Source organism: Melanotaenia boesemani, chromosome 23 (genome assembly GCF_017639745.1).
Source record: "Melanotaenia boesemani isolate fMelBoe1 chromosome 23, fMelBoe1.pri, whole genome shotgun sequence".
NCBI lineage: Eukaryota > Metazoa > Chordata > Actinopteri > Atheriniformes > Melanotaeniidae > Melanotaenia > Melanotaenia boesemani.
Window position 1 is genome coordinate 14,251,205 of NC_055704.1, and position 25,006 is coordinate 14,276,210.

Genomic DNA, 25,006 nt, shown 5'->3' on the forward strand with positions numbered 1-25,006 from the left:
CAGACTAAGGCCTAGTTCATTTTAGCCATCTTTGTTCTTAAAAAAAATAGGGCTGTCAAAAATAATTAATTGCATTAATATCTTTAATGCAGCTAAACTCCATTTTTCTGTTATGATGGCGGGAAAGGAGACGCAAGATAGAAACGATAAGCCACACTCGCACTTTTCCTGCATTGCTTTTTAAAGTTATCCGGTACCAACGTGTCTGCTCTAGAGTATCTCTGGTCGTCTCTGTTTGTGCAGCTGTTTTCTTCTTCTCCTCCCATGTTGTTCCATGAATCATGATGGCTCCGCTGATCAGCTTTTCTCTCTTGTTGCGTTTGTTTATCATTCATCTGAGGAAGACACTAGCGATTTATGGTTCACACCCTCACATATTTACCCAAAAGAATTGCTTTTGGCAGGAAGGTTCATGGTTCAGCTTTGCAGGGGCGGGTCTAAAAAGGTTTTGATGGGTGGCCAGACAGGAGCACTGACCAGGAAAAGGGGGCACAAATGAGACGTGTATATATATACATATATATATATATATGTATATATATAGGTGTGTTTGTGTAAATATGACAGAACATTTAAAAAAAACAAGTTTTGAAGAGAGGTTACTGTGTATGCACAGGGCAAAAGTTTTATCAGGCAGAAACAACAGGAAAATGTTTTGCTATAAGACTTCATGGTCTGACGCTGTCTTGTCCAGAACCAGCAGTGTTGAATTGTGCAGCCATGTCTCTGTTTTACACACTACACTTCTCACCTGATAATTTTTATTGCACTGAAAAAACACCTTTTTATGTGCTCACTATCTATACAATATGGACATATCAACATTTAAATGTTCATTTCTGTTCTTTTAAGGGTGTGCTTCTTTTTTTAAAGCCTTTAGAATTTCCCTTTTTTCTTTCATACATTAAAGAAACACTACAGATCTTTGACAGATTCAGTTGAAAAAAAAAAAAAAAAAGCAAAACCAAAGGTCACCCACTTCTGACAGTGGACTATATTTACAAAAATCAAAAAATCAAAAAAAGGAAACCTCACCAACTACACCCTGATACTTAAGATAGATTACCAGCTCAAGGGGAGAATAAAAGACAAAAATTGCTTTTGGTTAAGCATGAGGACTGGCCCTGCTATCTAGCAGATAATTACTAGAGTGAAAAATCTCAATGAGTGGGGAGAGAAGCCACAGCGCTCCTCCACATCCTGACCAGCTGGAGAAAAGGAGAATGCCGGGTTTTCCTATCACTGCAGGTTAAAATCTGCCTTATAAAAATCTGCTGGGACGAGCTTTGAGCTTCTCAACTCTAAGGGAAATAAAAGGAAAATTAAAACATACTTTAGTTAGTGACAGTAAATCTGGACTGTGCATGCGGACAGTCGTTCTGTGTTACATGCTAAAGGTTAGCTAATGTGGTCAGACTGCAGTGTTCTCTACTTCTGATAGTCAGCTGATCCGATTGTTTTGCAGAGTTCTGAATGCAGCTGGAGGTCTGATGGTTCAGCCTGTTGGTGAGGTAATTGTGTGGGGGGCACACTCTGGACCCCTTAGTACCAACTGAGCATGGTTTAAACACCACAGTCTACATGAGTATTGTTGCTCACCATGTCCATCCCTTTATGACCACAGCGCACTATTTTCTGATAATGGACCACATCACAAAGCTCAGATCATCTCCACATTGTTTCTTGAACATGACACTGAGTTCACTGGACTCCAACGGCCTCCACAGTCACCAGATCTCAATCCAACAGAGCAGCTTTGTGTTGTGGTTCAATGGGAGATTCTTATTATGGATGTGCAGCCGACAAATCTGCAGCAACTGTGTGACATTATCATGTCAATATGCAGCAAAATCTCAGAAGAATGTTTCCAACACCTTGTTGAATCAATGCCATGATGAATCAAGGCAGTTTTGAAGGTAAGAGGTCCAACCTGGTATTAGCAATGTTGCACAGATCAATCTTTCTCTCCACAAACTGTAATAAAAATAATGAATCTCTTTTATTATCCAAGAAAACAAACTTTTGTGGGTGTGCACAAAACTCTTCACTGCATCAACCAAGTCCTCACAATGCCCATAAAATAATCTGTTTTCTGCTGATTTAATGTTGCTATTGTTCCTCTAAAGTAAAAATATGAACTAATATAAGCTAAAATGTTTCTAACATCTATTTGCAAAAATCCAGAGGCAATATTATACATGAACACATGAATGTAAGTTTATACAGCATGAGTTCTGTATGGCATGACACTTATTTGGACTGTTATGCTTCAGCACAAAGAACTGTTGGCTCACTTGTCAAGAGTGGGATGAGAAAGTCACTGTGGCACAAGAGACTAGTTCCACACACATCTCAGAGCCAGCAGAGTCCTCAGCTTGAATGGGATTTGACAAGTGCATCAGTCATGAGGATGACTGCAACTTACAAATACCAGCTGCCAGAAAGACCTGAACAGTTGGCGCTACAGCAACTCCTCCAGCTTCATTATTTACAGTTTCAATATTGTTTTACATGTTGATCATACATGCTACATTTAAGTCTTTTAATCAATTAAAAAATAATAATAATTGATACCTTCAGTAATCGATGGCTAAGCCCTTCTAACGTGCTATGCACTTTTCTACAAGGACCACTTCTGTGTGACTCTTGATTCATGGATGGTGATTTTCAAAAAAGGATTCAGGACTGGACTTCAGCTAAACATGTCAAAATGTCGACAGAAACTCTAGAAAATGATACGATGCAGTATGACAAAATATGATAGAACAGAACTTTACGCTCAGATAAGATCGATACTTCTTTAAAAGCTTCTCAAGAGTACTTCTTAAATGTGAGATTTTTTCTTTTATCTCCAAATTTATCCATTTTTCCAACCTATTTCGACTACTAACTCTTCACACACTTGGTCAGGAGCATCACTCTTAAACTTGCAGTTTTCCAAGCTCCTGGTGGCCATCATGGGACACGTAACCATAGAAACGTAGAAAATGTCAGCTTATACAAATTTATATTGCGGTAACCATTTCCACATAATTTTGATGGTTAGGTGGAGTTTGACACCTAACCACATGTCTTTTCTCGCCTTGATCAAGGGTTTTTGATGTGTATCAAGGCAGTGGAGTAGTGGAGTCAAGAAAGTTTAATGGAATAATAAAAGTAAAAAATAAGGATAAATTCTGGATGTGTGTCTCCTGTTGACATCCTTACAGTTGTTACTTTACTATTGGTGCAACTGGTGTGTCAACTAGGAAAATACAACAGTTTCCTTTGAGTAGGACAGTGATTACAGGAATACCACATGATTTTAAACTGAAGGGTTTTCTTGACCAGGTGTGAAAAGGTGCTTCTCAAAGTCAAAAAGGATCCTTAACAGGATACTCCATCATAACAGCTTGTTTTAGGACTGTTCTGATGTCAAGGATCCTTTAAAGAATGTAGTTCTTGGTTCGCTGAGATTTCAAGGATGCTTCTGTAAATCATGTTTGCTCTCCAAGCACCCATAATTCTTCATGCATGCTGGAAATGATGCAGACAGAAGATGGATTGAGGTTGCAGCAATATGGTGTTAGATTTATGCAGTTTTTAGCACATTTGTTGTCATCATAAAATTGCTAGTATCAAAATGTGTTATTTTATAAGTTCCTTCATAATTGCCATCATAAATGAGAGTTTCGGGCCTTCCAAGCCGTGTCAGTGTTACACCCGTTTGTAGGGTGTAACTGAAGGTGGGAGTCATGGCTGTGAGTTATGCTCTGTTGTGATGTGTGTTTTGAATGCGAGTAAAGAGACATGACTTTGAAGGCTCCAAACTACTGAGGAAGCAGAATGTGACAAGCTGGGAATGACATTGTGCTTATTTATCATGGGTTCCCAGCCGCGATAGTTTCTCTACTGATGCTCCTTGAAATCTATAAAAAGGATATTAATGTCGCTTGAACAAAACTAATTCCTATATCCTTACAAATACTGTCACTATGCATCTGTTTAGATTTGCAGTCATTGTGAAACACAGCACCGCAGTGATTTCATCACAACCTCACAGAAGAAAACACTAGTATCTTGACTGATAAGCTGTGTGAGTGAGATACAAATGCAGCCGATGATCATTCATCAGAGATGAATCATTTACAAGCAAAGAGTGATTTTATTTGCTTTTCCATGTTTACATGTACTCTGTGTTTATTTTTTATGAACTTGTTTGGGAGGAGACGTGTTCTTGAGACAGATTTGATTAAATTTTGTTTTACAAGGCAGAAGGAAAACAAAACAAAACAGAGCTTCATAGCAGAGGAAATGAAAGGCGTTCAGAGAGGGGTAACGTTCCTTCTGTAAACAGGCGCTCTCTCCAGAGCTCTTCACTCCTCTTCAGCCCAATCGCCTACAAATAACATATACTTCTTCCTTAAGTAGGGCAGCTATATCCTGACATAATGTTTAAGATGAACTTGAAGGGTTTATTTCTAAAGTGATAAATGACATCTTTTTTAGAGGAGACAAACATCATGGAATTTGTCATTTTTTTGTCTGTTAAATATTATTGTGAGCCGTCCTGTAATTTCATCAAGTCTGGGTACTCCACTGTTGATATATATATCAATTTTCCATCCATTTATCTTTGATATCCGCTTAATCCACTTCAAGTAACTGTGAGAGGAATGCAGAGGATCTGGAGAGAAAACCACACAGACATGGAGGCAACAAGCAAACTCCTCAGCTGAGCTTTATACATAATGTTTCAATGTTTTTAACCCAAAAACATCAGTTTTATCTGACTTTTACTGTTTGTATTATGTGTACATTTATGTTTTTTAACATCAGGAGGACATAAATCCTTTAGAGTCACACTGTCTGCACCATCTTCAGAGACATAAAGAACATTTTCATGAAGAAAATTATGCCGTTTTTAAATCTAGATCTAGAAGACTTGTTTAAATGGTTTTGGGGAAGTGAATATGAATCAAAGCAGTGACCTCTGAATGGACATTTATGACAACTCTGTGCCTGTTTGTGTGTGTGTTGATTTGGGTGAACTGACCTTTCTGGAAAAAATGTGTCTTGACCGAACATCCTTTGAAACAGGAAATTCATCACATTTAAGGTGCATTAAAGGGACGTAGGTTGTCATTATCTCTGCTTTGAATCTGCAGAGCAAGGTGAGCTAATTTGAGCTAATTTGCATGTGCTGTGAACTTATAAAATAAGAAGGTCAGGCACAAAAGAGAAGTTGGCACAAACTTGGAGGCAACTTGGTAGAAACAAGGAGGAGCTACTTGGTATTTTTTTCTCTCGTGAAGATGGCTGAGAGGTTGTATTTATGGCTGTAAAAAAAACAAAGATTCTGCATGTATTTTGCAAAGATGTTAAAAATATAGAATAAAGACAAAAACAGAGCAAAATACTCAAAGTCAGGGTACAAAGAGAAAACAAGGTATAGGTTAACTGGCAACAGGTCAGTAACATGAGAGCATTAGACAAAGTCTCTTACATATGAAGATGGACAGCAATCTGCAAAGAAGTTGCAAAAGTTGTGGAGCAATTTTGGAAAAATGCTCCTGAATATAAAACTGGAAATCATTCCATGGCCTCAGGAACAGTTGCTGAAGTCACTGTGAAATACATTTCAGTGTGCCATACACATCATGCAAAGAAGTCATATGTGAACACGATCCAGATGAACAGTTATCTTTTCTGAGCCAAAGTTAATTTTAAATGAGACTAAAGCAAAGTGGAAAAACTATTTTGTGCACAAACACATCAAAATGTGAAATTCTATTTAGTAATCAAGGCTACTACATCCTCCAGGGTGAAGAAGAGAGGAACTACCCAGCTAGTTATCAGCAATCAGTTAAAAAGCCTGCAACTCTGATGGTACAATGGTGTATTCGTCCCTACTTAACTGGCTACTTGCGCATCTGGAAAGCCATCTTCATGCTTATACATCATGTTTATACGGGTTTTAGAGCAATATCTGCTCTACTATCTTTTCAAGGCAGCCCATGCTTATTTCAGCAAGGCCACACATATTAAAGCAGCATGGTTTTGAAGTAGAAGACAATCCAGACCCTTACCAACTAAAAACATCTGGCACAACATGAAATGCAAAGTAAGACAAATGAGACCCAGGAGTGTTGAACAGAATCCTAAATCAGGTAATATTAGGACAACATTCCTTTCCTAAAGCTGGTCTGCTCAGTTTGCATTTACACACTTAGAAGAAGAGGGGATGTGACACTGTGGTTGACATGGGCAGGTATCAACTTTATCAAAACGTGACAACGAATTCAAGATGAGCCAGTGTTTTTCATGAAATACTTAAATATCTCACTTATGTGATATGTTTTCTATTTTTATTTTCTTTTGTGATTAAAATATGTGTTTATGAGACTTGCAAATGTGCATTCTGTATTTATTTATTAACATTTTACACCACAACTTATTAAAAATTGGGTCTTTACATACGTATGTTTTCATATACTTGTCAACTAGAAATACATTCATTGTGATCTACATAACCACCAACAGGTGTGTGAAACTGAATTTTCTTCGAGTGTGTAAAATAATAAATAAGTAACATTTGCAGTGGATTTTAGAAAGAGAGCTTATAACTTTGATAGCCTGTGATGCCATCCATGTATTCCATTAAATTTGACAGGAAAATGGCCTAAATGGGCTTTCTCTGTTGCTACAGTGACATTTTCATTCATTCAAACAGGAATCTATATCTTAGCAATTTCAAGGCCATTAGCGGTTTTTAAGTTGCACAGAGATTTTTTTTTAAACAGAACACCTCATCTTTTTCATTTTTCCATCTACAAAACTTGGAAACATGTCAACAGTCAAAATAAAAACTGTCAAAACAAAAGTAGGGTTTCTCTGCTCATCTGTGCTCTACAAAAAAATTGCAGTCACCATGACAACCAAGGCCTTTTTTTCTTTAACAGATACTCCCTATGATGGCCAAGGCATTGCTGCACAAACACACACACATATGCAGATATAAATGTGTAAAAGCAGGATGCTTGCGGGCAAACACACACATCTGCCCACACATACAGTATGCACTATAACAGAGAGGTTAAATGTTGCGATGAACCCTCTGCTGCATGCTGAGACCTTCAGGGTCTGACATATAAACTGAGCTGAATAAAACACATTGAAGGTTAAATTTAGAAGTGCCACTGCAGCCTTTTAAATTAATGTTTCCCTTCATGCAGGTGATGCAGTCTTCATACGCTTGCACTTACAGTTTGGAGATGAAAGGCCAATTTTCATGAAAAAAATGTTTGATTTAGTCAAGAGAGGGAACTACACCAATACCAAACACAGGTAAAGACATTCATATAGCGTGTGCAAAACCATTTCCTAGATTTACCCTCCAGCTTTTAAGTATTTAAGTGTGTTGGTGTATCCATCACTTGTACCCTAAAGCAGAAAGAGATTCAGCTCGTTATGTGTCCATTTTATGAGATGCACTGAAGAAGTAAAAATGATAGAGTGATTTCAGACAAACACTAAACTTCATAGCACCACCCTAAAAACTCTGGTCGTGTGTCTGTGATCCTGTTTGACTGTCAGGCAGCAGCTTTTAATCCACAGCAACACAGATGTAAGGACAATTTTAAGGTGTTACTAGGTGAGAACATCCCTAATAAAGAACCAAATTAATGCATTTTGCATGTGTCTCTATTTGTTGATACTCCAGCTGTTGCTAAGCTACATCTTCTCCATTCCTTCCTGTTCTCACATTTACATGAAAAACATTTGAATGAATTCTACAGGCAGAGCTACCCTTTATTTAAAGCTGTGCAGACATGAGGACATTTACATCCTCAGAGGTTTGGGCTTTTCCCATAAATTAGGAGTTAACCTTCCTTTGACTCTGGATTGGCTCTGGATTCCTGCTGGACAGAGGGAACCTCCATAGTCTTAGAACTAAAGCAGCTAAAATATACAATAAATGCAAAATGTAGTAGTGAAGAAAGCAGCTGCCATGATTTAATAGAGGAAAGAAAAATAAAAACTAAACAAAGATGTTGATGGATGGGAGGGAGAAGAACAGATATGAAGAAGAGTTTGAGTTTAGTTTGAGAGGACGATGCCCCCTTCTGGTTCAATTCATTTCCCATGCAAGCCTGAAACGGACCACAGATTTCTCCCCTAGACGCCGTGCTTAGTTTAGGTGGTGTTGTGAGGACAGACCATCACCAAGTGCGCAGGCAGGCAGGGACCTGCAGCAGATGAGAGATTCGACATTCCATCTTAAGAATGCAAGAAATCACACTGGCAGCAGATTACCATCAGGCTGCCAGTGGTCTGGTATGCAACACGTGTCTGGTTCAGTCCATTCAAATGTGGATGGCAGAACAAACTGTGAGGGTTTAGGTTTAGAGCGCTGTGATGGGGTCAGAGGTTGACTGATGTGAGCTGAATATATAAAAGAAAGGAGTCCAATGTCTTTTTAAGGATGATACATGTGTACTTGTGGGGTCAAAGTTGGGTGAACATGGCTGTGAACTGCATCAAAGTGGTAGATGTAGAGGATAAAAGAGTTTCCAAGAGGTAATGTTATGTAATGCTGGATCTTATCGCTAATTCACTTAACTGCTGTAGAGTTGGAGGGTTTGAAGTCTGAAGCTTCACAACATGTGCTGTAAAGGCAAGAAGACTGCGTTTCATCTTCAGTGTTTCATGACTTTATTTTCTCAGTGCGAATTGTTGGAGATTAATTGAAAGAGCAAACCAAATCATAAAAGGAGACAACAAAAGCTGAAGTTCACTCGCTTTTCTTATTGCTCTGACATTATTTGTAGTTGATTACATAAATGTTGCAAGTCTGCATGATTACTGTAATATTATGGTACTGAATAGAATAGAATTGCTGTTCTTCTGGTTTGTTTTGTGGAAATATGGAGAATTTTGGCTCTGGGGTCAACTTTTCTTTGTTTTCTTTTAAAATTTAGTCAAAGGTGGTTTGTATATCTCAATAAACTTCAAGAGAACGAGGCTGTTATTGCTGCCAAAGGTACATCAACCACATCAATAACCAAAAAGCTAAAAGGGTTTACTTTTAAATTCAGATAGTGAGCATGCAGATGTTTTTGATCAAGTATGTAAACTATTAACACACCAGCATCTTTTATTATACTGTTGAATTAGTAGAAGTAATATGCTTGGGATAATAAAACCCACCAGTTAGATTTTCCACAATTTTGTTTAATTTTATTGCAGGACCCCCTTAGCCAGCCTCCGCTTTGCAAAAATATGTTGTGGGAAACGTATCAATGATCTCATGACTCAATATTTAGCTCTGACCTTGAGCCAGAATGGTGTCAGAGAGCTAGCTTAGCTTAATCACTGTGGAACAACAGGTATCATATATTAGATTCTTATATATTTAGGATATTAATTCATATGTTAAACTCATGGTCCAGTGGGAAAAAAAAAACCTTTTAGCCCAGCGCCAGCCTCTGGGCCAGTGGCTGTGGACCCCTGTTCTAGACAAGTCTACACTAAGTACCTGTTTTCACATGTTTAAGTCAGTTTAGTTAAATTGTCCACAGCTGACTAACATTCTGCATGTAATCTGAAGTGTTATTTACCTAACCATGCAGCTACGATTCTTACAACTCTGCCAGTGTTTTAGATACTTCTGTTACAGCTCACAACTCATCAACCTTTTTCCAGCTGCAAGCAGCTCTGCATGCGATCAAACAGAGAAAGTCAATGACAAGCATATTTGTCCTTGAAGCTGTGTCTACAGTACTGTTTTGACTTATACGGCATTTCTACTCATGTTAACAGTTTTCAGAAAAGCATTGTACCCGTTCCAACTTCCTGGTAGTTTATAGAGAAATGAGGGGGAGCCGCAAGACGTTTGCACAGTACATAAATATAAATAAACATCCAGATATATAATTTTATAATCAGCTACACCTGAATGCTGATGGCACTGTTTGAAAAGTCATAATGTCAGTGAGTGTGTGCAGTGACATTCATGGCTGAATGTGTTTCATATTATCTCTAAATGCGGTTAATTTAAAAACTTGCCGTAAAGTGGGCAGTAGATGAAAGCTTGTGCTGCGGCCTTGCACTTGCCAGTCAGCTTTTAACACCCTGAGCTTCATGCCAAGGGGAAATAAATACGGTACTAATCCAAGATGAAGGGATTTTAGGATTATCAAGGCATATTATGAAAGTTGCATTTTTCAAACAGGACTTTTAAAAAGAGCCCAGACTTCCATAGCAGTGACCAAAAAAGGAGAAAAACCTCCAAATCATGGCAAGCGTTGTGAATGACTGACAGAGACTGGAATGCAAAACCACAGGTATAATAAAAGTTGATACCTTTAATAACAGAAATTTAGTTTTCAGACTAAAGAACAAAATACAGAAATAATATTAATACTAATAAATTACAGGAACATACAAGACGCATCACGCTTCTCACAAATAAGCAGCCAGACATTAAGATAACATGATCACTAAATTAACACACCTTAGGCACACAAGAAGAGTTGGTTTTCATGCCACATTTACACCAATATACAGAACGTTAATACACTTAAAGAACCACACAACATCACCCACCATTTAGCAAGGAGGAAGGAGCACAGTGGACTGAACGATTGGCAAATAAACCCGTGCAATGACATTATTTCTCTCATGTACATACAGTACACAAACTCAAAAATGGACTTGTTTGCTTGCAGTAAGTATTAGCTGTATTTAATGGCAAGTCTCTGTGGCTGCATATTATTTTTTTGTGAGGTTATGTAACACTTTAACAGACCCTAAGTAGATCCATATGACAGACATGTGTTGATTAAAATAAAGTAGCAGTATTGCCATTTTTTAAACAAATAAGCAAAAGAGAAGTGGCGTTTTAATTTTGTGAAATGAGCATAAACTCCACAAAAACAAGTAAACCAGGGCTGTAATAACATATATAGGCATCTCAGGGCAAAAAATAAGAGGTGGGCCCCAGATGGGCCCCCTCAGGGAGCTAGTTCTGCTTTAAAAACAAAGAATATAAACTTTGGAAATCTGTCTTTAGTATGAAATATATATTATGCTTAGTATGAAATATATAGTATACTAGTACAATACTAATTTAACTGAGGAAGTTTAAGGACCCTTTTAGGAGTAGTTTTCTATGTCCACATCTGGAAACAAATTCTGGGTGGAGTTTCAATTTGTAATAAATATCCAAAGTCTGACCTTCAGAAGACATCTCAAAACAACTCAAACCTCAAAACTTTGACAGAATTTTGAACTAACACCATATTTTATGTTCTTACATTGCATGTAAGTGGGATCGGGTAAAAATCAACATTACATAGAATTTTGAGGTTTAAGCAGTTTTAGATGGTAAAAAAAAAAAAGAAGCTTGGCTCTTAGTTAGGATTTACAAGTATTGCATATGACTCCACTTAAAAAATGATGAAAAAATCCAATTAAATTCTAATTAATGGTATTTTGGTGCTTTAGTCCAATTATCACTAGATATGTCACTGGATGAAAGTGTCAATAACTGGACAGACGGGTGAAGATGGGCATGTTTTAAGCTGTATCTCAGATTTAAAACATCCTATTCTTGTCAATCTTCCAGGAGTGATCTTTTACCATGATATGAGTAGTCTGCAGTTTTTCGATCAGGAGTGTGACTGTAATCTGAAGGCTTTAGTTCTAGATACTGGGGAACACGCACCCACTTTCAACAGGAGAATGGTTTGTTTCCAACTGAACGAGAAAGCTGCGCTTTAAAAAAAGAGTCTCATTGGGGAATTAGTCTTTGTTTTTTCCACATCATATCGACTGTACTAGCTGTGACATGCAAGACACACATACTTTATTCTGCTAGATCTTGCTGGAAAACTAGTGTTTTTTCTCAAGTTACTATCCCAGACACTACGTCATTGTATTTTTTTACAGTATCAGATGTATCAAGCTGGTTAAGGGCTTTTTTTTTTTTTGCACAGATAAAAAAGAAAACACTGCTCATTTCACAAAATCTTCAACAGTACTACCAATCTGTTGTCAGTTTCTGCAGCACACTGCTAAACTTGAGGTAGGTACTAGTAAAATTTGCAATTCACATCCAATTTAGTGAGATGAAAGAAAAAGATCTTTAGAGTTTTGACCAAAAAAAGCAGAAAAATAGGCAAATCTACAAGGGCAAGGACAGAAATCATCTGACATCAGATCTCAAACTGCACTTCATTCCCAAAGTACATAAAACTGAGTAAACTGACATCAAAGTTTATCCCTCATCCTGGCTGAAGTATTCAACACACTTGTGGTTTTAACTGAAATTAATACACAGCTACTGTTGAGTGTCTCTGCATGGCAGGACAAGCCACGGACACAGTGATCAAAGTTAATACGTCAGTTTGTCTGTGATGTCACAGCATTATTGCGCGGTACATCAGGGATAGGAAATCCTCATCGATTAGTTATGGCTTATCACACCGCTGTGTTACATACTGAATAGTGATATTCTTTACAATGTAGATGAAACAAATTGATTTCAATCATGCAATCTCACAATGATGTCCTGATTTGGTCCATTTTGACACACAGCTTAAGGTTAAGAAATGATTGCAAAAGTGCTCAACGACAAGACACTGCATTGACCCAAGAGATAAAGCAGGATTTTTACTTTAACAAACAACCCTCTGAGGCAGAGTTCAGACAGTAGGTAACAGCAAATAGCAGAAGGACCTCGGATGTGGCAGACATAGTAGAATCAAACAAGGGTATCTTTTCAGAAACACACCTAGAGCACCAAACACCATATAAGCTAATGACAACACAGCAGTACCTGTAACAGTTTCTTGCTCTTTGATGTAAAGAGCGAAGCATCTTAGTTAAATGCAACAACAATGTCAAGAATATACAAAAATGTTGCAATTCTTCAAGAAAACCACCATCTTTTCGAAGTTGTCCCACCACTGATCCGAGGTTGGTGATGTTTGGTTGTGTGTCATTAAAGAGTGTTTGATGTAGCAGTGAACAGTCTCACACCTTTTTCATCAGCTTTTAACTCTGCATATATGTCCAACGTAAACGATCCTGCTAGCAAGATTAGCATTAGCACCATGTTTGCTAATCCGCCATTGCCATGTTAAACAATGGAAAAACTGGATTCTGACATTCAACTGTGGAAACAGAGGTGCGAAATAGAATAAAAACAGCAGAATATTACAGTTTGAGTCTGAATATCTCCACCCTGAGAAATACTGTTCACAGCACTGGTGTTTGTGTGTCTAGCTTAGCTCGCTCTTTAGGAAACCTGTCTTATTATCCAAACAGAGAACACTGAATGCGGCTGCTCCAGGTAAGACACCGACTACCACTCTCAAAGAATCAAATTCTTTTCTATTTTTGATTGGATGTTTGAAATGTCCAAAGCAGAGCTGATGAATCCATCCATTCATATTATTTCTGCCTCAAGAGAAACTGCTTGTAAAAGCAAAACTCTTTTTGTGTCATTGTCAGCAAGAAAAGTAGGAACGTTTCTTATTAAAAGCCAAAGCTTTTCTTAGAGTGTCAAGTTTTAAAGTTTAAATCAAAATTGCTTAAAAACTTAACATAATTATTGCAAAAATGGCTAGTTCTTTTTTTAAGCAGAATCTCTGTTGATAGTATTAGCATAGCTACAACTTCAGGCATACATACTCATTCGTACACAAACAGAATTTTACTCAACTCCATGCGTTTAAATGTTTGATCATAAAATGGGTTCTTTTCTATTATATTTATTATTATGAACCACCACAGGTCCATTTAAACTGCTGTTTACGGCAAACGATTGATTCAGGTCCCTCTCAGTCAAAAGGAGATGAAAGAACATTCAGTTTGTCAATAAATACCAGGAATCTTAATTTCTTAGAGGACAAATTTGTGATTCAGAGTGATTGTGTCTGCATAGCAGTAAGTTTCAGAAAGTAAAATATGAAGATTTAACATGGTATTATCTTGTGATTTTGTAGCACAGACTTTTCTTTAAACAAATAGATGTTTTTAATAAATTTAATTGTAGTTTTTTTTTTCTTTTTTAATGAAGGCTACATGTCATATTGGAAGGATGTTTATTGAGCTGTTTTAATACTTGTGTTTCTTGGTCAACCTGTATGTTTGTCTTTTACAGCCTTCCCATTTTGTTTTTACTTGCTTCATTTGTCTACGTCTCCATCTGCCATGCGGGAGACCCGAGTTCGAATCCCACAGGGGACATATTACAACGGAGTGAATAATAACACCTTCCAGTTGGGTCCTTAGGCAAGACCTTTAACGCCACTGCCTACTCTCAGATGTAAGTTGCTTTGAAGAAAAGTGTCTGCTAAATGACTGCTGTTTCCACAGATAGCTCTCTTGTTGGGGCCATGTTTCCTGCCAGTCAGTTTGGTATAAAAACAGCTCATTAAAATCTGCATATTATTATTGTTAGAATTAGTGGATTTGAAAAATTCCATTAAATCCAACTTTGATTTCTCTCTCCCCCCTTTTTTTCTACATGTGTATTATTAAAACAGAATTTTCACCAGTTAAGTGAAAATGCTTAGTCATATCTGATTTTTTTTAACTCACCAAAACCAAAATAAAGGGCTGAATTAACATCTTTCCAAGAGTGTTGAGTCCATATATTTTTTTCTAGAGGTTGTACATTTTAAATACAGTTTTCACCTTCAGGGCAGGGAAAAACTTCTTAGGAAATGATGAATTTTTGACCAAGAAAAGCATCGCTATTGTAAAATAGCCAAGATCATGAACCCGTCTCAGTTTTCCCATTTGACTCCACATACGAAATTAATTCAGGTCCAAAACTAATTAAATGTTGGAGGAGGACATCTGCTATCACTGCAGTACAAACATGAAACCAAAACCCACAAAAGGCTGAAGATAAATCATCTGTAAGCCAAGCTGACAGTAGTTGTAAAGGTAAAGAAAAATAATGGAATGTTACTTAAGAAAACATCATCAGTCTGAATGGATATAAGCTCATAAGTCTCAAAATTTTACATCCTCATGATTCACCTTCCAAGACCCAGCACGGTTAATTATGATTAAAATCCCCCACAACAGATACTCAATAGTGCTATTCACAAAGCAAAATAAGAAAAAGGACAGTTGTAGGGTAAGATCTGAGCTGTGATGGAAGACGATGGCTGTAAGCCAGTACAGCATTCGCAACTTGTAAAAATCCAAAGCTCAAAAGTTGCGTTACTGTAGCTGTGTGACTGCTTTCTTGACGAAGTGCAAAGGGTATTTTTATGTTCTATTAAAAAGCACTTTGGTACTGTTAGGCCAAGGTAAGTCACTACGTCGTAAACTAATAAGTGTCTCCAGCACACAGATGTCTGAGAAATGCAACTGCTGGCTAAGATGCTTGAGAGCTCGCTGGTGAACTGTGAGGATCTCATCAGTTAGGAGGAGCTACAACGGGTGAGAATATTGCCGTAGACATCTTCAAAACAATTTGGAAGCTGACTGTCAATTAAAAAGATATATGTAAACAAATGTAGAAATATGTAAATAGCATCACCAGGTGGACAAAGAGAATGCAGAACGATTATATACCAAGCAGTACAAGCCAGAATATGAGCAGTAGCTATAATTATTTAGCACTAGAAAGGCCAAACTGCCATCAGCTGATCTGAATTGAAGGGTGCAGATGGGAAAAAATGGTAGTTAGGGCAATAATAACAAAATACAGCCTGAACACTGCATCTATGCCATCTTTAACAATCTGACATGTTTCCTCAACACCTTCATGTGAGATCCCAGAGACAAGTTGGCCATTTCTAGTGACAGGTGCATCACTGATCTAAGGACATGAAGAAAGAGAAAGAAGAGAAAGCTGAGCTCTGGAGGTGAGAGGAGACTCCATATCAGATGGATATCAGAAGTGACTGACAGGAAGTGGGGGGCTTTTAGTCGGAAAAGAGGCTGGCAAAGGACTGCCGAAGGCTGCGGATGGTCTCAGCTTTAGCCTCGTCATCAGTCAGGCTTCCTCGTAACGTCTCTGTGAAGGTGTTGGTCAGTGACTGGGATTTGCTGTGCAATGCAGAAAGAAAGGTCAGAAGAAATAAAGAAGACAGAAAATCCCTCAACCTGAATGCAACATTCATTCAAACGCACTCTCCAGCAAAGGTAACGTCAACAGTGAGGTTGTGCCAGAAAAATACAATATCAGCCTGAAATGTGGACTTACTTGAGCTGAGGTGACTGTTTCTGAGATCCAGGCCCAGAGGAAGCTGGGATGGGACCAGGTTGGAAGGCCTGGCTGGGTGAAGTGGTGGCTGACCGAGCTCTCTGAGGTGACCCCTGAGCTGACTGGGATGGAGAGGCGGAAGCAGAGCGGTGTCCTCCTGCAGTACGTATATGCACATGACGCATGCATCATCATTTCACTGCACCAAACTGTACATCACTGTACTAAGAAAAAGTCAAACAGCTGAGTCTTTTACCTCTTCTGGGCTGTGTAGTCTGAGATTGTAGGGAAACAAGAGAAGGAAGCAGAAATATTATATTCAGAAAACAATCAACATGCATTCTGCTGCTGACACTACTTCTATAGATATTAGATTCTTCTTTAAACATCGAATAGGTAGGAGGATGTGACACCTAGTGGCTCAAAACACAAGCTGCAATCAACTGAATGTCCTTAATGTACCCACAGGTATTGAGAAGTAAGCTCACTTTAGAACCAGTGAGTACTTTTATGGGCACATTTATGGATCTACTGTAGGTTATTTTACTTTATCTATGACCATGTCTCAATATTGCAAGTATAAGAGACAAATCAGTTTATTAATATTGCCTAAATTACAGTATGACCAACTACCTACAACAGAGCCCGATATGCATCCTTTCAGGCTGGGCTTTTTCCCAGCAGACCTAGTAACATCATGGACCAAAACAACTGAAAAACAATCTTTAAGCTTTTTTAAGTCAGCTTACGAAAGTCTGTACATTTTGAAAGCATTTTTAAGCTTTTTCTTCTCTATTTTCAGGTTAGTCTGACTTTGAGTAATTGGATTTGATACACTTTCAGTCCAGCTAACAATTTTACAACAGAACTATTAATTTCACTCATTTCTACAGTTCTGCTATAAGTAGTTGTGTTCAAAGCTACAGCAGGTACAATAAGAAGAAGCATTAGAAGTCATATGAATGATTGTTTATCATTGTACCTTCACAGAGGAAGGCTGAGGCGTGGAGACTCCCAGCAGCACATTAGCCATCTTATTGATGACCAGCTCTGTGATCAGCTGTTTGTCCTCCTCCACATGCTCACCAATTAGAGGCATTGAGCTGTCCATCACCTGCAGAGACAGAAAAATAAAGCCAAGGCTCACTTGAAAAGCTAAAATACTCCACCAGATGGCAGAATTGTATGAGTTATGATGACTGAATCTACACCAACCCCAACTGATTTCAGTGATAATGGACTCAGTGGTGTGTGGCCAAAAACGATGAGTCATTTCTGCAGATCACATGTATAACTGTGTAGTTTGTTGAGGTCAGGGGACATAAGCTTTACAGCCCTCTGCTGGCCCTAAATCCAATTAACTGCCGGATGAGACTGACTACTCGACATGTTCCCATGCACAGCAGTGCTTGTCAGAAAGTCTCTCAGTGTATATCTGTCTCCATGTATCAAAGCTGTAACAACCACTCAAAACTACTTTTAAATTTAGGGATTCAAGATATAAACTAAGATTTTTTAGACGACTGATTGTTTCTTGTCTGCTGTGATAATGAAACCCATGAACGACTTCCCCTGTTTTGGCTTTCAATAAACTTTAGTGGTACATCAAAACAAAATTCAATTACTTTCACAAAGATAATGTGAATCCATCAGAAAAAGGGCACAGGCCAATTTAAAAGTAAATAATTCACCTAAAAGAAAGACAAAACAAACATCAAAAACTTTCCCAACACTTGAGCTCACGTGCACATACACGTGCACTCCTGAACCACAGCGTACAAGAGGCCTGGAAAGCCACCATCCTCCTCCATGAGGACCAAAACAAACAGCGGCAGAGGAGTGTGGCTGCTGGCGCTGATGCTGGCTGGGTTGCAGATTCCCATCATGGTGGATGAGGCTGCTGCACCGCGCCCCGACCCTGAGCTGTAAACACAGTGCACGGCATGGATGCGTACACTGATCCTCACGCACTCAGTGCTGTCCAAGCATGAACTGCAGTCATGCGCTGAAGTTTCATTACAAAACCTCTCTGTGTGGTTTTTATTAGTACTAGTAGATAAATACTTTCTCAAGGGTAATTCTACATGAGCTGCTTTCTAAACATCTGGAGGTTTGTTTGACAAGGCTGCAATTTTATGACCTTTAATGACACAAGATACAGCTAATGTACCCAAGAATGTTCCAAAGGTTGGGATTAGTTGTGTACATATAATTTTAAAATCTGTAGTAACAAACTGTTAATGACAGGTGGTTATTGGACCCTGTGTCCTGTTTTCTTTTCTGTTCATAATATGAACATTGTTCTGTTACTTATTAAATTATGCATTGTGATGAAGAAATACTCATGTCTAAAACAAGGCTGGACAATAACTTGACGTTGCATGGATAATTTTTATTGATTAAATAATTGTGTAATTTCTTTAAATTGGTTTTATGTTTCTGTAATGCAAAAACAAACCAAGACTTCAGACAGTCTTGATGGACAACCACAGACTGCTGTGATCATGTCACCAAGGCAGCCAAATGTAATATGCTTGTACTGTAGATTCCTTCCTTGCTTTCCTTTTCCATATTTCAGACATTCCCATCCTTTCTCTTTCCTTTGTTCCTTAATTTCTTTCTTTTAATTTTCAAAACACTTGCAGGGCCTTTTTCAGGGGTTCAGCTTACAAATGATAAGGAAAAAAACAAATCAAACTCAAAGTGGAGGTATTAAGTATCTCAAGAGTCTGGTTCACCAGTGAGGGAAGGATGAAGCAGGAGATTGAGGCAGAGGTGCTGCTCAGTTTTTTTTTTAACATCACTCTCTTTTGCTGTGGTCCCTGTGCCTGAGCAATTCATTCATCCAAATAGTCAGCACAGAACTTTCTTTCCGGACCATCGGCCCATTAAACACATTAACCTAAAGCCCATTGGTTCTGTTCTTAACTGACAGCTGGCTGAACCAATCAGGTACTTTAACCCACTTTTGGCTGTGTGCCAGTGCCATTGAGGTTCTGCTCTGAGTAAAGAGACCATTAAACCCAGTAAGTCTGATCCATATGAGCAAGTAGTAATAACATGTCAATAAAACCATTGTTTTATTACCACGTTTGTCTCCTTAAATTTATGAAATTAGTTGACGACAATTTCCAGCAGGAGAACAGCTGGTTAACTGGTTGTGTTCATTGGTTAAAACACCAGATCTTAAACTGCGTTTAGCATACACACAACAGTTTTCATCTGATTCATTGTTTCTTATGTCCGTTCAATTTTCTCTCTGCCTTAAACACACAGTGCCATGCTAATATTCATCACTATGCTGGAGTATAGATGTTTTTCTATTTACAAATGACACTTTTGGAAGTATTAATGTGTCACTTTCACCGATTCCTGCCATCTCACCGAGTGGTTTTAGTAGTTTAAAGAAGTTGCACGGTTTAAATTCACATATAAGAAAGAACAATGATTTGAAGTGTGCATGATTGTTTTTGTTCCAGTCTGCCCCTGGTTGACTGTATTGTTCTTGTAGTCTGTGGCTTAAACCATAAACATTAAATCAATGGCCAAAGAGTCAGTACAGACCACAATGGAGCTTCCTGGTAAAATGAACTAACTGGAGCATTGGAAACACCAGTAAATGTATTTCCCTTATGAAGAGGTTGTCTTGCTTTTCCATGTTACTCCACAAAATGCAGTGTATTGATTTTATATTAAATTTAACAAGCAACAGTATTTATAACTACAGTCATCTGGCAATTACCACACATAATAACCATACACATCATTATGATGTAACACGCAGTACCAGTCAAAACTTTACACACATCTGTTCATTAAATTTGTATGGATGTGTGTCAGTTTTTTGACTGGTATTGTAAGTGTTAAAAGGTGGGTTTTAAAACACATAAATGGTTTTACAATGATGTCAAAAACAGCTTTAAATAGCTTCAAATGTAGAAAAGTTTTTAATGAAAAATGTTTAGGAACCCTGATGAGGTTTAGCCAGTAGATTTTTTTAACTAATTGGACCCAAGATCACTTCTTTAAATTTCTTCCTGAAGAAACATAATAGTCTGTTAAATCAGTCTGAAACAGCTGCATAGCTTTGACGCCAAAATAAACAACCTGACACACCCCACAACTGGAGCGCTATATGAGGTGATATTACAGCAACAAAAACATCATTCACTTTTCTCCAAGCAACACTAAATGACCACTGCAATGAAGATGCCAACCCTGAAAATATGGTGCCAGTTGTGTTTGAGAAACAAACATGTCCTTTTCCAGTACAAAGGCCTCCAAAAGGTCAGTGGCTGTTTGTTGGACAAAGTCAACAACACTGTGTTGAGCCAAAGGTGCTAAAGACAGTAAGCTAACAAGCAGATACCATACAGGTGTAATGTTTATCATGACTGTGGCTCGCCTCATGTTTTTCCTATTATTGTTTGCATAATTTGAGTTCATAAATACACACTGAAAATCAACACAAGCAGTGTGCTGTAACAAGCAACTGAACAGAATAAAGTGGAGTGAATGTAATCCAAAGGCTGACAGTACAAGGACTAATATGTACCTTTAAGAGACAATCTTGATTCAAAACCCAAACTTTCTTAAAGGACAAAAAAAAAAAAAAAAGAACAAACTAGATTTTTTTACCTCTGTATTTTTTTGCCCTTACTTTTTGTTTTTCAGAGCTATCCAGCTGTTTGGATTCATACTGTTCAATATAGAAGTATTACCCATACCGTGGGACCCTTTAAAGCCCTTCCTTTTCTGTGTGTACCCAGCTTCTTGGCGAGGATTTGGCGGTAAGTTGGGGTGTGGCCCGGTGTTTTGGCCAGTTGAGTCATTACCACATGGGACTTTGCAGAGGCCTGGCAAATGATTGCCAGGATCCACTTCAAACAGTGTGCGGTGGCAAGCGGAGCAGGGATCCACCCTGCTGATTTATTAGGTTACAGAGTCATCTAGCAGAAGACTGGAGCTGCCGCTGGCCTTTTCAACACTGGAACACAGAAGTGTTGTTCTGCATTTTCCCTGAGTAGCACAGTCTGTCTGTCTGTCTGTCTGGACAATGTACCTAACTGCAGGTGAAAGTTCATGGAAAGCAACATGTGACGTGCTGATTAAAAATTATAATGCAGTTGCTATAGGGATAGGCAAAGAGGGGCTTTTCTCTGAGAAAACAACTTAAACCTTATTTGTACTCCTCTCTGCTTCTAGACTATGTATTTATTTGATTTTCTTTTGTGACTTTTTAGAGTGTTTTAAATATATCCCTATTCTGGTGTCATCTAATCATGTGTGCACAGTTTCCTTCCTTTAAAGTGTCAAAATGTTGCTGTGTCATGTCCATCACATGATTAATGCAATGTCTAAAGTTATCAGAATAGACCATCAGGATGGTGCATTACTGGGCAAAACTGATGCATAATGATTAATAACAATAGACAATATTTCATTGGCTAGTTACATGTTTATGTATACAATTTTAAACCTTATTCAAAGCAATATTATAGCAATCAAGTTTGTTTATATGTATTTCTACAGCTTTGTAAATGCTATCCTCTGGTCTGCCGGGGATGTCTCCTACAGGGCATGGTGGGAGGGTTCAGTTTGATTTGGATGTGTGACAGTGAGTGTTCATGTGTACGGCACAGAGGAGGCTGTGAGTGAGGGATTACAGGGTGGATAGATGGGGGTAAGGGGTAGGAGGATGGGACAGTGGTTGATGGTGCCCTGGTTCAACGCTGGTGTGGCTAGAACACTGGGGTGAGTGCTGGCCCATGCTGGATGGTTGTCTGGAAGGGCCTGGTTCCGGGTTCGTGCTCTGGGATTGTTGCTGATCGCACTGGTCTCTGGGCTGCCCTAGTCTGCTTCCTCTGTAGAGGCATGGTCGCATTTGCATGATCACATTCATCTCTGATCACTCCTCATGCATGCTGACACAGTCACTGAGTTGTCCAGTGGGTTTATACACTAAGGGCTACCTTTCTTTAGGTTTTTGTGTGCGTATGTGTGTGTGTGTGTGTGTGTGTGTGTGTGCGTTTCTGGTACTTTGGTTGTTGTTGTGATACATGTTGTTGCTATCTTGGTTATTTATTTTTTTTTTAGGAACTCCTGATGATTGTCAGCTAAGTTCACCTGTAAAAATTCTCTGTTGTGTTTTTTTTTTTAGGTGTAGCAGTTGGTTGTCTACTGCTAGGTTGAATTGAAGGGTCGTTGCCTTCTATCTACTCTATCCCATCCTATTTTCTACTTTACTTTTTACTTCTCTTCACTATTTTTCTATTTTTTTTCTGTCCCCTCTGGTCAGGCCCAGCAAGATTACATAAATTCCATAATTCGAAATAAATAAATTAAAAATAATAATACTTTAAAAAAATATATCTGGCAAAGTAAACTTGTTTGGCACGACACAGCAGTCAGACCATCATTCTGCTTGCTCCCATGCTGGACAGGACAAGTAAAAAAAATAAAATAAAATAAAAAGCTAGCTGCTCTGTGAATTTGTGAGTTGTTTTATCTTTGAGCTGAATGCTAATATTAGCATGCTAACAAGGGGCTGGTTGTGGGTCTGCATCACATTGTAATCTAAAATATAATCTTAAACTGTTAAATAAAGTCAGTGAATCATGCTGATGGTCATAACTTCAAGCCAGCTTACATCCTGACATTAGGAATAGGAGACAAACCAGTTAATACATACACATCCCCATTCCAGTTATCAATAGACAAAAGTATTTTAACAGGTGTTTAACATAAATCAGGTATTTATGAAAATATATCTTAAAAATTAACTTCTATACTTGCAAAATATGCCAGATCATGTCATATAGTGCAATGTTCCAGCATGTCATATGAGTTGTATCACAAGATAATGTCGAATATAAAATTACTACGGCACTGCGGCCTCAATGTCAGTATCATATACCATAATATACAATTGTATTATTAAGTAAACCTAAATGCAGACATGCAAAGGAGGCAGGTAGTTGAAGGACCATAAGGCAACTTTAATAACTTATGACATGAGAAGAGAAGACCTCCAAAAGAGAAAAACAAGAGCATCATGGAAGACATGACCTAACTGGGAGAAAACAAAACACGATAAACTCAAGAAACTAAGTTTCAACTAAATCCACAGGCCATGACAACTATAAATTAAATGAACGCTCAGGAGGTCACGTCCGTCATGGCAGTTGTTATTACACTGTGCTGTGGTCTGCAATGCTGTGGGACATCAAGTTAAATGCCACACCACGTCACTCCTCTTGCATGCACGCTATTCCTGGAAAGCACCACAAAACTAGAGCTTTGTGTTTTATCAGCTGCAGTACAGAGATAATGAAGTGCCTCTGAGTAGCTCATTACTTTTCATTAGGGAGAGGTGTCAAGGCTGTTGTCTTTGTCTTGAACTGAAAATAAATCTCCACTGTTATGGACCGACAACTCTTCCCAACTTAATTAAACTGAATCAAGGGTTAGAGAGATATGTAGAAGAAGTAGAAAAGGTGGCGGAAGTATTGCTCATCAGAAAACACTGCTACTCGACTGTGTCGAAGGTTTCTCTGCCTAAATAGTTCAGCTCTTAGACTACACATCCCTTGGGAGCTATGAGATATTTCCTGAGATAGTTTGAGTTTTCAGTGGGTTATTTCTTCACAGCTGACCACACCCAGCATATAGATAGAGGGAAGAGTGATGTCATGCTCTCGGCCTATAAATGGCCATGTCAGACACCCCAGACTGGTCTGTTTCCTCAGATTTCAAGGCACAGGAAACTGTTCTAAAAACAAGACTGACTACCCATGATGCAACTTTTTATCTCATGTTATTCTCTTGGGTGTAATCTTTTCAGGAAAAAACATTATTCTCTCATAGTTTATTCATTGCTATATGGGGACTGATGTTTCTACTATCCTCATAATATTGCACACATGAATACATTTGTCAGAGCATTATGACTTAAAAAAAATCTTTAGAAAAATAATTGTATTAGTACTAACAATTAAACATGTACTATTACTGTAACAGCAGCTAACTCGCTTATATTAGACCCCTTCCTCAATGATAATTTTTTCTGTATTAGGAAAAACTGATTACTACTAAAAGTTTTCTTTGCCCTTCACTTTCTTACTAAAATGTTTTATTTGCCATTCTATTTCCACATTTAACATGATATAATATTTCTTTGGATGCTCAGACACAGTGGAAACAATCTAGAAATTTTCACACCTTGTTAGGAAACAACTGCACTGAGTGAATATGACGTTAGCATCAACTCTAAATAGTGTGTATTGGCCAACTTTTTAAGGATAGTATTTGGTTTAACAGCTTCCCAAATGCATTTGTCTTGTTTTTTTTTTTACCTTATAAATGCTCTACTGGTAATTAGCTAGTGATTGACTGACTTTGGAAACAATGTGGGTGTGGTCATTGAATAGTGAGACATGGATAAGCTAATGCTAATGCTAACTTTGTAGCTTGCAAACAATTTATCAGAATTTTGTTGCTAAAACTTACCTGTTGTGTTTAGACACACCACTAATAAGAGCAAAGAGATGAAACAAAGTAAAAATATGAGCTGTAAAAGAAAAACAATTAGCTAGAAAAAAAAAGAAGCTAGCACTTCATAGGTGAATTGGAAACTTTTTAAAATTGGTGTGTTGCAATGATGAGATATCAAAGACCCTTGAGTATTTAGTCATTGAAGTGGTGGAAACTTAAATCCAGACAATGTTACTTCCCTACTCATGTTGTGGAATGAAACCCCAAACATCCAACCACATTTGTTATGTCGGCCTGTGG

At 38.1% G+C, this 25,006-nt stretch overlaps 1 protein-coding gene across 3 annotated transcripts in view; it reads right to left on the bottom strand.

Annotated features, from left to right (window-relative positions):
* Nucleotides 1–2,884: 2,884 nt before the first annotated feature.
* The window catches only part of LOC121634788 (synapsin-3-like), a 132,489-nt gene continuing 110,367 nt past the window's right edge, over nucleotides 2,885–25,006 (bottom strand). The window contains exons 11-14 of one of the 3 annotated variants that reach the window (XM_041977708.1): nucleotides 17,196–17,327; nucleotides 16,470–16,488; nucleotides 16,214–16,370; nucleotides 2,885–2,964 (exon numbers count right to left, since the gene is read on the bottom strand). In XM_041977708.1, the coding sequence (XP_041833642.1) occupies nucleotides 2,922–2,964; nucleotides 16,214–16,370; nucleotides 16,470–16,488; nucleotides 17,196–17,327 (351 nt within the window). In that variant the 3' untranslated portion in view covers nucleotides 2,885–2,921. Of the gene's footprint in view, nucleotides 2,965–14,277; nucleotides 16,057–16,213; nucleotides 16,371–16,469; nucleotides 16,489–17,195; nucleotides 17,328–25,006 lie in introns of those variants that run through there. The other 2 variants (XM_041977707.1, XM_041977709.1) reach the window with 2 other exon arrangements.